Consider the following 16,950-nt stretch of genomic DNA (forward strand, 5'->3'; position numbering starts at 1 on the left):
CGTCATGGGTGCAACATTTATCTTATGGAGGGCTTATTAAACCTACTGATGAATGGCTAGCAAAAATTATAGAATGGAATAAATATTTCGAAATATATCACGATGAATCGTATAAAAAAGGCCCCGGAGTTGTACAGAATTAGTCAGTGGAAACAGTTTTACCTTTTACTTTAATAAAAGATTTTTGTAAATTAAGAACTATAATAAGAATTAATTATAGAAATCTTAAACAAGAAAACTATAAAATATTGAAAAGAATGCCTTCTGAAAATGGTGATTGTCGAAAAAAAATTAAAAAGTTAAGTAAGATAATCACATAATAAAAAATATAGCTCATTAATTTGTTAAATAAATATTAGACAAAAGACTTGTAAATTTATTGACGTACAGTACAGTACACTTATTAAATCCGAAAATTCTACAGTAGTTTACATTTAGTAGTAATTTAATAATTAATTAAGAAATGATTTAATATTTTATCGTATTTTGTTATTTGAAAGATCTGTCATGTTGAAGTAGAGGGCTTGCTGTGACGTCACATAGATCCAAGGTCACGCTAACAAATATACGGGATCTGGCTATCCTTGTAGTTTAAAGTCCTTGACCATTGGCGAGTGGATAACACCGAACAGTGGGTAATTGGTTGTTGGTTGCGCATCGTTAGTGAACTGGCCACATGGAATTTTCTGAGTTTCCTTCACGTAACATCTAAATAGGAGCCAATTTTCCATAAAAGTACTCCTGGGAGGAATCCCCCTCGGCAGATCGCCCACGTGTCCCGTTGCTGTAACCAAATAAACCAAGCTTATTCTAATAAGTTTTCTATAAATTACTATTTAAGAAGACTTACTTCCCATGTAGTTTATAGGCATTCTGATAATGTTCTTAAAATGGGTTTTACTAAATACATTTTTGAAATATACTATTAATAACGCCAGCTGTAACAATTACTGAGATGGGTACTTTTATAAAATCCGGGAAACTCCGGGTGTAACAAGCTAATTATTAAGCGCAAAATTTGATGACAAAACGCTGCTCGATGCTGTGCTGCATCTTGACTCTCGACGGAACACTAAAGACACGTTCATTTTGGGCGCAATCTATACACTCCAAAGGCTCGGAGACAACTGAATTGGGTTTTGTAGCTTACGTGACATTACCACCGCTGAACCCGCCCATAGAAACCGTCCTCCACCTCTTCCCATTAAATTAACAGGAAAAAATCAGTCGGGATACTTATTGGACAAATCCTGTATTCGACAGAATTTATTTCCTTCACTAAATAAATAGACTAGTTCCTGCTACTGAGCTTTTTACAGACCAGTCATAATTCGCGAAAGGAGCTATAGTCATGGAATTCAGAGCCGCTTCGACAGGTGAATCAGCGAGATTCCATTTTAGTTTAGATATTTTATCGTTGTGTGTACCTAATCAGGGAAGGAATTTAGGTATCAGATTATTTGGTGTATGTATCGTGCATGACTGTACTGGAATGAGACGTACTGTACTGTACGTCTACTGCCATAAAAGATGCGGGCTCAAATCTGATCCAGACTAAAATAAAACATCATTCATTATTTTTTAAGATTGACTGTCATGGATGACCTTTACATCCCGTGATAAATAAGTAGATTAATGAAGCAATAATAATAAATTGTCTGTACTTATCTATTACATAAATAAACTTAAAACAGAAAAAAAATGTAGAGACAGAATATTGAGGAAATATTTATCTATACTAAACGTTTTCCCAATTTTAGTATTTAACTCTGCTAAATGTTATAAGTACTAAGTATAAAATACTGTATAACAAAATTAATCTTTAATGTTACTTCTTAATTTTTAAATATTTTATTAAAATTTTTGAAAGGTAATAGAGAGGTTGCGGCCGACGTTTTCAACGGGAAAACGTGTACATCGGACGTTCAGCGCCGCTTTCCTGTAAGCCTAGAAGTTTGACAATGGCGTTTGGAACGTCGAGCATGATTCCACTGACGTTCCAAACGCCATTGTCAAACGTCTAGGCTTACAGGAAGGCGGCGCTGAACGTCCGACGTACACGTTTTCGCGTTGAAAACGTCGGCCGCAACCTGTCTATTTTTTTTAAATGCTATTTTTTAAATAACTCTTTCCTCCCTGTAGCCACCAAGAGAGCCTCTTTTAGTAAGTCCATTATGGATTCTGCCAGGCCCTTAATGGGGCATCCAGGTGGTGAGGGACGGGGCCAGATATATCCGGACGGACCATCTCGCCGAAAAATTCCTGGGAATTATTCAACTCGCTCGGATTCGATTCCGGGTCCCTATAGCTGCCACCTTGACTGATCGGCCATCTGGCTGTCGAAATTGAAACAATCAATGTAAATAATTATATTCCCTACACTTATGTTCTTATGTTGTATAATTTGATATAATATTGTGTAAAATGATAATATATATAAAATAATACGATACAATATTGAATAATTATAACATTTTTTTTTGTTTTTTTTAATGTAAAATTAAAAATCTCAAACGGAAACGATTTCGTCGTTAGATGGCGTAAAGCCATTAACTATATTAGAGTAACGACGAACTATAAGATAAAGGTAAAAATAGATTTGGACACATTTAGTAAAAACTTAACACGATTATTATGCATTTATATATATTATATATTAAAATATATTCAGTTAATTTACTTTCTACTTTTTATACGGTTACTATAACGCGAATACTGTTAAGAAGTGACCTAATTCCTGATTTTATTTCAAAATCTTAATTTTCACTGAAAATTGAGCATATTACTTAATTGTGTATATATTTGCCGTATAATTATATAAGGTTTTGCTCCTGAATATTATATAAATAACAAAACGCTCTTATTTCAATTGCTGTATAAGGTGCTTGAAAATATAAGACGCATACAACTTTGGAGGATTAATTTTGATATTAAAAAAGTTTATTCTGTAATATTCATACAATAATATAATACAGCATGATGATATGGCATTATCATATAATTTTATTTATATTATCTGCTTATGTGAAAAATTATCATAAAAAATTATTAAATTTATTGTATTCTTATGAAATTTGTGTATATTATGATTGTTTTTCTCCCCTCAGTTTTTCTTTACTCAATAAATGTCTTAGAAGTAACTCATTCTTTTATATGCACATGTATAAAAGTAACTATGAATAATATATTGTGGGTTGGCAATGAAAATTAGTGAATTAGTCTAGAATATGAATCTACTAAAAGCATAATATAACCATATAATGCTGTATATTATATATTGCATATGGTAGTTAAGTACAACACAAAAACAAAACAAAAGAACACAGAAAAGAACAGCAAAAGGTTAAAGTCTAATGTCCAGGTGTTCTAACTGTTCCAAAGCTTCACTATTACACTAGTGTATGTCTATCAAATTTCCATCAAAGGATTGCAGAGGGCAGTCTTGAACTATATGTTTAATAATTTGAATTCGATCTACAGTCATACCTCCTGGTTTCAACTTGCCATGCTATATCTGGTCCATGTCAATAGAATCAGTTGGCAGATGCAATTATCTTCTCAACAAATGGAATATGTCCAGAGATGCATTCTGCAAATGTGGTTGAATTCAAACTATTAAACTGTATATTTATACTTCTGATTAACTTTAGGATTAAAATGCAATTATTTTATATGCAATTATATGTTAATTCAATATTGGGAAAAATTACAAAAATATGGCTTGCAAATATTTAGATTTTAGAAAGGCATGCTTGGTTTTTGTTTATCTGTACATATTTGAAAAACAAGTAAATGGCATGTTTGGGACAAGACTATGTCTCAGAAAGCGTGAGCAATGCATGCGCAAATCTTGCACTCATGCCTGTTTGTAGAAACAATCAGCATTTCATATTTTCTTTTGACCTGGTTTTCAGTCCCCTGACTACCTACAAGTCTGGTTTATTTTATGTGCACATGATTTGGGCACCAAATTGCAACTCCTGACATGTATTCCTTCATACCTCTAAGGCAGTGATTCCCAAACTTTTTTGATTTGCCGTCCCCTTTGTTCCATAAAGTTATACCCAACACCCCTAACCCATTTTCTCTTGTGTGAGAAATATTCTTAGGAAAACTTTTTTATGAATCCCACACTTTGTGCCCTTATAGCCCATTCGCATCGAGCATTTCGATCTAGATTGTGACTAAGGTCGGAGCCAGTTCCGCGGTGCGAACGCTCTCGACCGTTTCAATCTCGACTGAAACAAGGTTCAATCACGATCGACTGGAGAGAGTTCTTGAAACTAGATCCAGTTATAAGAGAGATCCCACAATCCCACGCACGCAAGAAAATACAAGATGGCTGCAGAACACATGTCAGGCTATCGACAGAGAAATAAGAAAGACATCTGGAGAGACGACGACATCTGTATTATTATATGTATGGCAAGAAAAAGTATTTATTTCTAACCAAAACTTCCATTTTGTTTGTTGGTGTTTGTGAGTTACTGCGTAGTTACATCAGTTTTATCATCGCGTGTAATAGCCAGGTTCTTCTCGAGCGGACTGCCTGTGCGAACAGCATGACGTTCGACTAGTGACGGTCACAATCCAGATTGTAGATAAATCGAGATTGAAATGAGTCGTAGATTGTGTGCGAACGTAGTATTACTGTACATTGTTCTCAACATCTGGAAACCATTAAATACAATGTTTTCTCTTATCAGTTTAACAGAGGAAAGGTAATGACTTTCATTGACCCCAATTTTGCCTTCGGTCACCATTCAATACCCTGCCCCCAGCGCCCCCTAGATTTACTCATCGTCCACAAAGGGGCGTTATTGCCCACTTTGAGAAATGCTGCTCTAAGGTGTGCAGCCGTTGACAGTATCACAATTTTAGAGAGGAGACATAGTCTCATCAATTAAGGTAAATAAGATGTTAATATAGAACTATTTTTGCAATTTTTTGTGTCTGATATATCATATTTTGTTATCTGGACTATGCTGAACTCTTACATAGCTTCTATTATGGATGGATTTATATAATTATAATCATCATCATGTGAGAGTCTAGATCAGGGATGGCAAATCTTTGAGTATGCTTGCCATGTAGCAAGCATGCTTATCTTTAAAAATGTTTGTGCACTGGACTTCAATTAACGTTATTTAAAGAAATGAAATGAATATGCTTTAATTAGAATAAATGTAAAAAAGCTGATTGAAAAAAGTGATAAACCAAAATCGCATGTTATGTTATGTGCCAGATGATTTATTCCAATGCTCCACAGATTCGGCACCCATGGTCTAGATATTTTAGGTGAAAGCAATATTAATTGAACAGCATTGTGTTAGAAGACTAGTTTATATAAAATATATGGTTATATTGATCAATGATCAGAAAAGAGTGGAAAAAATATTTAAAAGCTTATAAATTTGTAATTTAAATGATTAAAAGAACAGTCGACCCCCCTATAACACGGTAGATATGTTCCACTTTATAAGAATTTCACGTTGTAGGAATCCTTAAATACATGAACCAATCACAGCCCAGCACGTGTGCAATTTACAGACTATGGCTATTTGAAAGGTTTTCTTCCATAAAATTAATTGATTCTAGACTAATTTCACTCAACATTTCCAAAACACATATAATTTTTTGGGAATAATCAGTATAAACCAGTGATGGGCAAACTTTTTAAAGAGCGGGCCAAAGGAAAAGAAGAAAACTTTAGGCGGGCCAATATAACTGTAACCTAGCGCTACATCTGAAAATCCAGGTGGCGCTATAAAAACATGTGCAGGCGTCTGCCGTATTTCTTTTTCTCTCTTTCGGCTACGCTACGCACAATGAGTGGATGTTCTGTACCGAAGCATGCTTGTAGCCGATCGAGCTTTTACTCAATAAGTGTAAAACAAAATTTTGTACATGATTGTAAATAAACTTTCATGGTGAGATATAAAGCTTCGGTTATTTTATATAATCAACGAACACTCAAGTTAAGTGGTGAAACAACCACCACAGCCTGTATTCTTTTTTACTCGTCAGATTAGGAATAATGTCACGCAGGCCGGATAGAACATTTCAGGGGGCCGCATCTGGCCCACGGGCCGTAGTTTGCCCATCACTGGTATAAACTATGCTATAAACAAAAAATTGTAGGATTACTTACCGAGTGTGCACAGTTCGACGATGCCATTGCTTAAGCTTGTTTTTGTTGCGGAGCAGCGCGCCAAATGGCGGGTGCATTTTCTGATAAGTTATTTTTCTGTGAAAAATTCGCTGAACTTTGGAGACATCATTAATAGGAATAATTTTTATGGCTGTTGAATAAGAAATGATTTTTTCACAAGAAATGTATAAAATTACAGAACTGTATTAGACTTACAGTATCTAATTTATATACTGTACAGACGATAGTAAACCCAACTTACCACCTAAACTGTCCGTAGTGTGTAAGTAGTTCGGTTGCTCGTCCACTATTGGTCCAGATTCAATCAATCCTGTCGCAACACGAGCCAGCAATGACGTTTTACTGCATTTTACGAGTCTCTTTTAGCATCTTTATATGAATATGGTTGCAATTTTTTTGCCGTGATATATGAATCTGCATTTTATGAACCTGCGTTATAGGGGGGGTCGACTGTATATTTTATCTAGTTCAAGATAAAAATATTTACAAAGTATATTTAAATATATTTATTGTCCTAGCCATTTTATTAACATTACAATTATTTAATAATCATTTATTAAATAATCCATATACAGTATTTATTCATAAAATAGTAAGAAATTTGAAAATCTTGAGAATTTAAAGATATATAGTGGAATCTCATTAAAAATACTTTTATTTTTAATTATGTATTTTCAATTTTATTTCTATAAAGTTGCAAATTTTGTATAAATTGCAAATTATCTATAATAATGATTCCCAAACTTTTTTGAGCCACTGCCCTCTTGGTTCCATAAGCTTATACCCAATATCACCTAACCCATTTTTCATTGTGTGAGAAAGGCTTGCAATTATTCTGAGAAAAACTTTTCTATGCACCTTACACTCACCATACAATGTTCTCCACATCTGGAAACCATTAAATGCAATGTTTCTTCTTACCCGTTTTGATAGAGGAAAGGGAAAAATTGTGACCCAATCCTCACTTATGATTACTGTTCAGTACCCTGTCTACCACTTGCTCTTTTCACCCTCCTAAGATTTATTCACTGCCCACAAGGAAACCCCTGATCTTAAAAGATAAGTTCATAAAAAAATGGAAATTTCAATTTTGATAATATCACAATTACAGAGGAATTTTTGATGAATTATTTTTAATTACAAGTTGAATCTAAATAATTTATTATTACAAATTGAATAATGCTATCTTTATTTCAAAAGAAAGTATGGAAATTTTGCAAAAAAAGTTTACTCAGTTTCATAACAATTTTTAATACAGTAGAGCGTCGATTTTCCGAAAGTCAATCATCCGAAAGAATTCCAGTCGGCAAATTTAAATTTTCGCCAGTGCTGTGGCGCTTCAATCTTTGGCTATGTCTTGGGCTACTCAAATATTTTACGTTTTTGATACTAAATTAACATCTGAAGTATAATTTTTTATTATTTTTATATTTTTCAATATATTTATTTTGTTTGTACAAAATAAAAAAATAATTTTTAACGATACAATAGTCTTTGTTAGGCTTAACATCGACGAAAATTCAACGCGAAGCGACACGCAACGGAGAAAAATTTCGACATCGGATACGTTAAACTATTTTTTCGTACGTAAATCAGTTATCCGAAATATCAGTTATCCGGACAACCCCAGTCCCCAATTGATTCGGAAAATCGACGCTCTACTGTATTATTATCATATAGCTGGATAAATGAATTAGCATGATTTTTAAGAAAATGTGTTTATTGTTAACAAACAATATTAATTGACTTTAATTTCACTTACCATATCTAGCAATTCAAACTTGATGTAATTCATTAAAGCTTTTGTTTAGACATTTGTTTAACATCTTGCTCTAATCCAGATTATGTAATAAATTGATTAATTTTAACCTTTATACAGGGTGTATCAGAATGACGTTTTAAAAATTTGGGGGAATGTAGAGGATGAAATTTTGAACGTTTTGATACAAGGAACCTATACAAGGGCATTTGTCCACAAGCATTTATATTAAACCTACACACACCCCATTGTATATACCCTCCTAGTCCATGGATCCATATCAGTATAAGATGGCAGCCTTCCGAGCGTTAATAAGGAGAGTTTATTTATATTGTGACTGAGTCGGTAACAGAGCAAAGGAGATTGATAGAGTATTGCAGGTGGCCCGGACCCTGGGTTACAGAAAAAGTGTAATTGTAGGAATGCTTAAGAAGTATGAAAGGGGCATAGTAAAAAGAACCTTAAGTAATGTTCCTACTAGGCTCACGAAGTTTACTTATAATAGTAGTATGAATAGCGTTATGAAAGAAATTGCTAGTCGAAAGGAATCAAGAATGGTTTTAAGAAGAGCCCCCAATTTGTATAAGATCTTGAGAAATGATAAGGATAGTATCAAAGTGGAGGAGAAAACAGGGGTGTATAAGATTTCTTATGAGAACTTACAACTGGATGTTAAAAAAGATTATATCGGCGTCACCACCAGAAACTTAAGAGTAAGGCTCAAAGAACATAGATATGCCATAAGAAAAGCATCTAATTCAATGATTTTGTCCCAAACGGCGCAGGCCCAAGGCTCTGAGGTGAAATGGGATGAAGCAACAATCATCAAACCTCTGTCTTCCCCAACTTTAGCAATGATGGCGGAGAAGATTGAAATATATAGAAGTAGGCTAGGTGAAGGCTGTTTAAATGCGAGGGATGCCGAGAGCCTGCCTTCAGCGTGGAAGTTCATGGTTAAGAAATTTACTAGAAACTTGGACCAGAATTAGTACATTGGAAGATTTATGTTATTTTTTATTTTTTTGTTTTATTTTAATTTTATATATTCTTCCGTTATTTTTCTCTTGTAAAATTTTTTGATTTAAAATTTTTATGTTCTATTCATGGAACATTTACATTCCATACACAGAACCAATTTACGGTGTGGTTCTATGTATGTGATTATTATTGAGGTGTGGTGAGTAGTTTGTTTTATTTACATTCCATTTTCGTTTTCAACCCGAAGATGGCCTGTTAATTGGGCTGAAAACGTTTGTTTTTTACAATTATATGTATTTCTCAGCAAAAAAGATGTTTTGTTTCTGAAATTTTTAGTATTCGATGATACACCTGATACATCTGGGATATGTACAGTACAATTGAAGAATTGTATGAAAAGAGTCAGCAGGCTGATACCATTGAGAGGAACCACCTTGTGAACATTTTGACGCTGGTCCAAATGTAGTGCCAACATTTAGCAAGGGCATTGATTCTTTCCAAGTCATGAAGACCTTCCTGATGAGCTTCAGCATAAACAAACAGTCTGTACCAGTACATGATGTTGCTAATATCAAGTGGTTATTGTCTTCAATGGATAGAAAAGCAGCATCAAAACAAACCAAGATGGATGAGTTTTTAACAAATTTTGAAGTCAAGTGAAGTGCTAATGAGCATATGTAATTTGCCTCTTATTGGGCTTTCAGTATATACAGTTTCCATCAGCTGTAGTACATATGTATGGCATAATATATGATCTTGTAAAATACATATTTCTGAAGAATAGAGATCTCGAGATTGAATAATTTCAAGTACAGGTATTTCTTATATGTAGGTTATATACAGGTTAAATAATGGATATTTTCCTGGGTGTATGGGAAATCTGCTGTTTGCAATATAATGGATTCTTGGAACAATAGATGATTTTTGGCAGCCTGAGCAATCTGTTAAACAATATTCTACTGTATACTGTTTTTTTTCATATATTTAATCTATTATCATGCTTAATTTATAAATTAAGCATTGTACTAGATTAACAACAATAACTAATAATAAATAATAAAAATTATATGAATGTTCTTTCAATATGAGTTTTTTTCTTTCATTATTAAATAGATAACTTTTATTTCTCATTTAAAGGAAGCACTTCACAAACTTCTCTTTTTGTCATATCCGAATTGCCAGCATCACTAATTATTAAGTATTTGGGCCATTATTAAGTAAAATAAGAGTTGTTTGAACTCAAGCACTGCAATACCATGACAGTTGAACTGATAACTAAAATGGCTAATAAGTGACTAATGAGTGGATAGCATATATAGCTTGGATACACTAGATAAATAAAATGATTCATATTCTGGGTGGATAGTAAAGGATTTCATCATACTAGTCAGTATGACCTGCAATTTAAAACTTGTGAATTGTATATTTTTGAAATTTTCCTTTTAATATTTTTGGACTGTGGTTGACCAAGTGTAATTGAAACTACAGGTAAAGGGGCTACTATATTAAGATTATCAATCTTTTGTTTACAATAATATATTACTGTGTCTGTTACTTCAAATGAAATAAAGTAAGTTGCAAGAAAGCTATACTATTGAAAATTAAGTATTAATGATGCTAAAATATTCAAATATAAACATCCAAACCTGATAGTTACATATTAAAGCCAAACAATTGCCAAATTATATCAGGCTATGTTACTACTACTATTATTAATTAAATACTAAATTTATTAAATTTAGCAAGAGATGGTGTCTAATGCCTGCCTCTAGTGCAAAATTAATTACAGTGGGTGATCGGTTAATGAACATAATCCATTCCAAGACTTTGTTCATTAACTGATCATTGATTTACCATAGGTTTTTATGGGAATTTGATTAATTCATTCCGGAGACTCCAAAAAATAAAAAATATATACTTTTTTACTAATTTATTTATATGTAANTACACATATATGCAGTCTTGCATTTTTATTAGTCATGTTTTTTCCATTTGTGGGGGTTAAAGAATCTGTCCAATGTCGATTGCTTTTCTCTTTTCTTCAGGATTTTTTGGAAGTAATTAATGGTATTGTAATTGTAGAGATCCCCAACCCCATTAACCTTATTCTGGTTTATATGCCACTTGGATGATCGTTATTCTGACATCCTCCCACTTCTTCGAAAGATCTTTAGTAGCAGATGTTGACATTAATCCTCTTTTGCCTTCCTCTTTTTCAAAAGAAAACACATCTTGTTGAGTTTCTTGGTATTCTTCATTTGAGATTTCTTGGAGTTCTTCTGTTGTCAGATCAGTTTCAGATTCCATTATGAGCTCTAAAATGCTCTTTATTTCTCATATGTGATTTTCATTACTCCATTAGCAGCTTGAGACTTCTTGATATATCTTTCATAGCTAAGATTGTGCCTACTGTAGACCTGTTCAAGCCATACTGCCTAGCAACATCAGACATCTTGTGCCCACTTTCTACCTTGGCTATTATCTCTTACTTGGTTTCTACGGTGAGCACAGTTCTTGACACACCTCTTTTTAGGCTCCATAATATTATCAGTTTCCTTTTTAAATAAAAAATTCAGAAAAGCACTTACAAAAATTCAGAGAACAGAAATCAACTAGTCCACAAAAAATTATTTAAATGCAAGGCTTGGATGAAATTCAAAATTTGGTATTAAAACGTTAACAAATATCCGATGAGACAGTTAAACTTTCACCTTTTGTAAATAAACCCCGACACAAAATTTAACAAGTGCCCGTCCGACAGTCTTGTGAATGCTATAAAAAATTATTTGTTAGAAAGGTAAACAAAAAGCTGGAATTACAAGGGAGAATTTCAAAATTCGGAGGAATATTAATACTATCTGATTGGTATCTGGTTGAGCATCAATGTTGATGTCTCCCGCGCTCTGAAAGGTTTCGAATTGTTACCTGAAGACAAGGGAAAATCAATTGGTATTCATTATTTTCTGTCGCTTATTTTTATGTTTGTTCAGTAAAGTGTTTGTTATCTGAACATGGGTTTGTTGTCTGATCATAAAAATCTTTTGCGAAAGTGTTCGTTATCCAATTTGTTCATTAACCGATCATCCACTATAGTTTTTAATTAACAGTAGTAGTAATATAGCCTGATATAATTTAGAAATTGTTTGACTAAAATATTCAATTTAGGAATTGTTGATGCTTTCCATAATACTGTTATTACTGTATTTTCCTGACAATTAAAGTTTTATTTTTAAAAAATACTTTGATCTTGATTTTATTCGCTTTTGTTATATTTACACTATTTAATAACCAAGTATGTTTTTGATCTCTGATGGATCTGCTGCAGTTGTTTACAACGTATTTGAACACATTATAAGTAACTGAAGCAGATGCATCAAAGAGATTGAAAAGAGCTGGAGTTTAAGGTGTGCGCTTTATTTGAGTTAATTCTTTAGTTTGTATAATCCAATAAACAATTAACTAAAGAATTAACTCAAATAAAGCACACACCTTAAACTCCAGCTCTTTTCAATCTCTTTGATGCATCTGCTTCAGTTACTTATAATGTGTTCAAATACATTGTAAACAACTGCAGCAGATCCATCAGAGATCAAAAACATACTTGGTTAGTATTTAGCATGTAGTGTTTTAATTCCTTTACACATGTTTCTATTGTATTTGAATGGGACTATTAAAAACCATATTTTGTCAATTTTAATGGAATACTAGGGTGCATATTCCATATGTTCAGATGACCTAAAGTTTCTTTTCTTAATGATTAGTTGTTTTTAATTTTTTATTTGATTTTATTTAGGTATTGCTGTTTCCAAACTTTTTTACTAGTGATGTAACTAATATTCGGTTACTATTCGGTATTTGGCCTGTTTTTCGCTATTTGGCCAAATACCGAATATTTAATCACTATTCAGCCAAATACCTAAAAACAGGAGTAAGAAATAACAAAAACACAGTAAATTAATCATTTTGCTTTTTAGATTTAATGTTATCGTGTTAGTGTTGTTTGTTTATATTTATTTATAACTTATAACATGCACGAAATAAAAAAGAAAATAATATTAGTCACATGTATTCACAATTTATAATTACAAAGATCAGCACACGTACACACCTATTCGTTCAAGAATCATCGCACATCTGAGGGTCTGATCCTGCCTATCCTTCTTTTTAAGTGCTCATCTATGCTCTTCCCTTTCTCTTTCCTATATTGCTCTAGTCCATGTATGCCTATGTATACATCATAATACGTGCTCACGATACTTTCTATTCGTCACTTTTCCGTCGTAGATTTCCCATTTTACAATTACATGGCTCATAGCCTGGTGATAACGGAGAAAAGAGACAGATGAGACGTCGGTATAAGTCACAGTTATGATTTCACAGATCGAGACAGCTTGGTAGCCCGAACGGCCCCAAACTTTTGCCCGTGCACGCTAAGTGACTTTCATTACAAGTATTTAGCTTTCCGAAGTCTATGACAACAATTGTTTGGCATTGACGGCCACGAATTTCGCACCAATAAGCTGCCTCGACTTGTTCGATTATGTTATGAACTCAATTTCATATTTATTTTCACATTTTCACTTCGCAGTACTTCTCTGTTCTTTTTCTGTTATTTACACGTGTAGGTCATTTCATTGTTATCCACATTTGATATCATCATTTATCACATACTGCCATGATGCTCTTGTCTGTCCGCTACAACTGTCAAGAATTAACACAATTGGCGAAGCGCAGTGACAGTGGGCCATTATAGAGCAGGCCATAGAGCATATCATTATAGAGTGTTGCAACGAATAGTATATTCGGCCTCAGGCCGAATATACTATTCGTTGCAACATTATTTTTTATATTATCCTATCATTATTAAAATTTTTTCCATTTGTTTTGTTTTTATGATATATGTAAAATTCTAAAACAACAAAAATTCAAGAGAATATTTAATATATTTTATCAGTATTATCAAAACTGTCTAACAAAACATTTTTGGCATAAATTAAATTTACTTGTAATTATCTATCTGTTATTACTTATGTTAATTTCTTAATTATACAGTAAATAATTAATAACTGCAATTTACAGTAATCTTTAGTATGTTCAATTAATTTTTTTATGAAATCACATTGGTCTTTAAAAATACGGTAGAGCGTTGATTATCCAAATCAATTGAGCTTAACATCAATTTTCATTGATGTTAAGCCTAACGAAAATTTTTATAATAATAATCATGACTATTGTATCTTTAAAAATTATTTCTTTATTTTGTACAAATAAAATAAATATATTAAAAAATATAAAAACACACAAAGGAAAATACCTAATCCTAATAGAATTTTTATGCTGTTTTCAAATATGTAAGCAATTTTTCTCCATCATGTTTTGTTTTTTGTGACAGCCAATTTAAATGTAAAATATATTTATTTAGACAACATGCATACACTTATTTATTTATCTTGTCTAAAATGGCAAGATGTGGAGCTTCTGCTTTGTTTGGCATTTGGAGAATCTCTCTTGAGTGTCCAACAGTAATCAGCAAGCATTCTTGAATTCCACTGGCCCAGATACCTCTTTTCCATGATAGAGATGTCTTGATGGAAATGCTTCCCATGTTCATCACTGACAGTACCAAGATTGTCGGGGAAGAAATTCAGGTGGGAATCCAAGAAATGCATTCTGAGGGACATATTACATTTCCATATCTTTATAAGATTGTAAGAGCCCATTCATAATTTTACAGTAATTTGGAGCTTTGTGATTATCTAAGAAATTTTGTCCAACATCTTTAAATGATTTCTATGCTGGCTTTTCAACTATGCTTAACAAGCTTTCAAATTTATAATCTTTAATTAAAGTGCTTATTTGTGGGCCTACAAAAACTCCAGCTTTGATTTTGCATTACTTATATGAGGAAGTTTTCATTCAAATAATGAAAACCAGCATTGTTTACATTCATTGCCTTGACAAAGTTTTTGAAAAGTCCTAACTTTATATAAAGTGGAGTAGAAGAATCGTGTCAGCATTGACTAATGAGACATGAACGATATTTTTCTGGCCAGGAATAAACATTTCATGCTTTGGCCATTCCTTCTTGACGTGATGATTTTTTTTATCTCTGTTGTTCCACTCACACAAGGATTAACAAAATTTAGTATAGCCAAGCTGCAAACTCGTTAATAATGTGATGACTTTTAAATCACAACATATGATTCAATTGTACTTGTGATAATGAATTTTTTCAAGTAAGAGTTTCATATTTTCATAGATTTCTTTCATTTTAATTGAATAAGCTAATGGCGTAGAAGGAAATTTGTTTCCATTGTATAAAAGCACAGCCTTAAGATTAATCTTAGACGAATCAATGAAAAGTTTCCATTTTATGATATGTTTATGATCAAGTGCATCCATCACAGTACTAATATTATTGCAATAAATTAAACCACTTTCTTCGGAATATCTTATTTGATTACAAAAGAAACACATCTTAGTTGTCTGATGAAGTAAATTCCAACTTGTCAGTTGAGAAACTAAAAGTTCAGTCTGTTTTTTAGACACGTTCAGATTCCTAATAAGATCATTTAGCTTACCTTGAGTTAATAAATGAGGTTCACAAGTAGAGGCACTACAGTCGCTAAGGGGTTATCATGTGATTTTTGATTTAATAGTTCGGTGTTCATTTTGTGTCCAGGTCTGGCTGACATGGGATGTCGTGAATTGGACAGTTTGGTCGGATTGTTGATACTTTCCCTTGATGTTATGACTCTCCTTACCTCATAAATTTAATCAATTTGATAGTTCTCCGTCATTAATAATCGTGTATTTGGACTGTGGTTTCAAATAAGTCCCAACAATCTATGGATTGTCAATGGGAAAGGCTACGTAAACAATGTTATTTATTAGAGTGTCACGAGTGTTCGAGGTAGGAGAGGGAAAAAAAGAAGGAAGGGAGTTTTCCTCCCTGTTTGACCTTCGGTGGCCGATGGTTGGTACTTAATTAACACGATCTTGCTTTCCCTAATTAACTAAAAGCAGATCAGGAGGAAAGTGGGAATGAAAAACAAATGAGGGGGGTCGAAATCTCACACAACAAAATAAGGAAAGTAGTTGGTGTAAATTTGAAAACTAAAGCAGTGGACAGGGAAAAATGGCAAAGATTACAGGAGACCTTCATCCAGCAGTGGATTGACAATGGCTTATATCATGATGATGATATATGTTAACATATTATAACTTGCATAAAAAAGTCTTCCACAGCATTTATTATGTAAGTTAATGACATTTTAGGACAAAAGTAAGAATTTACTGTTTAATTTAATGCCCTCTAATGATCTAATATGAGTTTGCAAGCTCTCAGTGTACTTCAATCAGGGACAAAGTCCTCCTAGTTCATGAATAAACTTTGACATGCTGCATAAGAATAATATCAATTTTTCAGTGAAAATTTTTACATTTTGTAGTACTTACTTACATTAAGTTTTTTTCCTTTATTGACATTTTAACGACTATGAGATTTATGTATTTTTTACAGTATTTATGTACTGTACATGAATATATAGTTATTTGATATATGTATTTTATTCTTTAATTAAAAGTTTTTAATATATTAACATCATAAATATCATTATATTATTTTTATAGGTGCATTTATAATGAAAAATATTCTTTTTTAATTTTTATTTTAGATTCTCCCACAAATAAAGCATGCATAGAATATTTAATATCTTTGTACTTAGTTTGACCATATGTATATTATCTGATGCTCATCAGAAAGCAGATGTAGAAGATAATGAATTTGCTGAATTTGAAGAATTTGATGATGAAGATGAAGAAACAAGAGAATCTATCACAAAATTAAAGCCAGAAGTAAAACCATCAACTGTTAATCTTCAAGATGATGATGATGATGTGAAAATAGAGGTATAAATAATTTTGTAAAATGTAAATTATTAAGTAAATATAAATGAATTTTTTGTTTATGTATGATTAATAATTTTGTAAATTTTTATCAAAGATGGTAAAAGGTAGCTTGTTATGATTTGAGAATATT

The 16,950-nt window shown here is 32.5% G+C and overlaps 1 protein-coding gene across 2 annotated transcripts in view; it reads left to right on the top strand.

The window, feature by feature from the left end:
* Positions 1-2,338: 2,338 nt before the first annotated feature.
* The window catches only part of LOC111631940 (coiled-coil domain-containing protein 47-like), a 53,269-nt gene continuing 38,657 nt past the window's right edge, over positions 2,339-16,950 (top strand). Inside the window, exons 1-2 of one of the 2 annotated variants that reach the window (XM_023376280.1) lie at positions 2,339-2,359; positions 16,586-16,820. In XM_023376280.1, the coding sequence (XP_023232048.1) occupies positions 16,605-16,820 (216 nt within the window). In that variant the 5' untranslated portion in view covers positions 2,339-2,359; positions 16,586-16,604. Of the gene's footprint in view, positions 2,360-2,514; positions 2,588-16,585; positions 16,821-16,950 lie in introns of those variants that run through there. The other variant, XM_023376281.1, reaches the window with a different exon arrangement.

This window comes from Centruroides sculpturatus, unplaced genomic scaffold (genome assembly GCF_000671375.1).
Source record: "Centruroides sculpturatus isolate CEXI.00-Female unplaced genomic scaffold, Cexi_2.0 scaffold666, whole genome shotgun sequence".
In the NCBI taxonomy this organism is placed as follows: Eukaryota; Metazoa; Arthropoda; class Arachnida; order Scorpiones; family Buthidae; genus Centruroides; species Centruroides sculpturatus.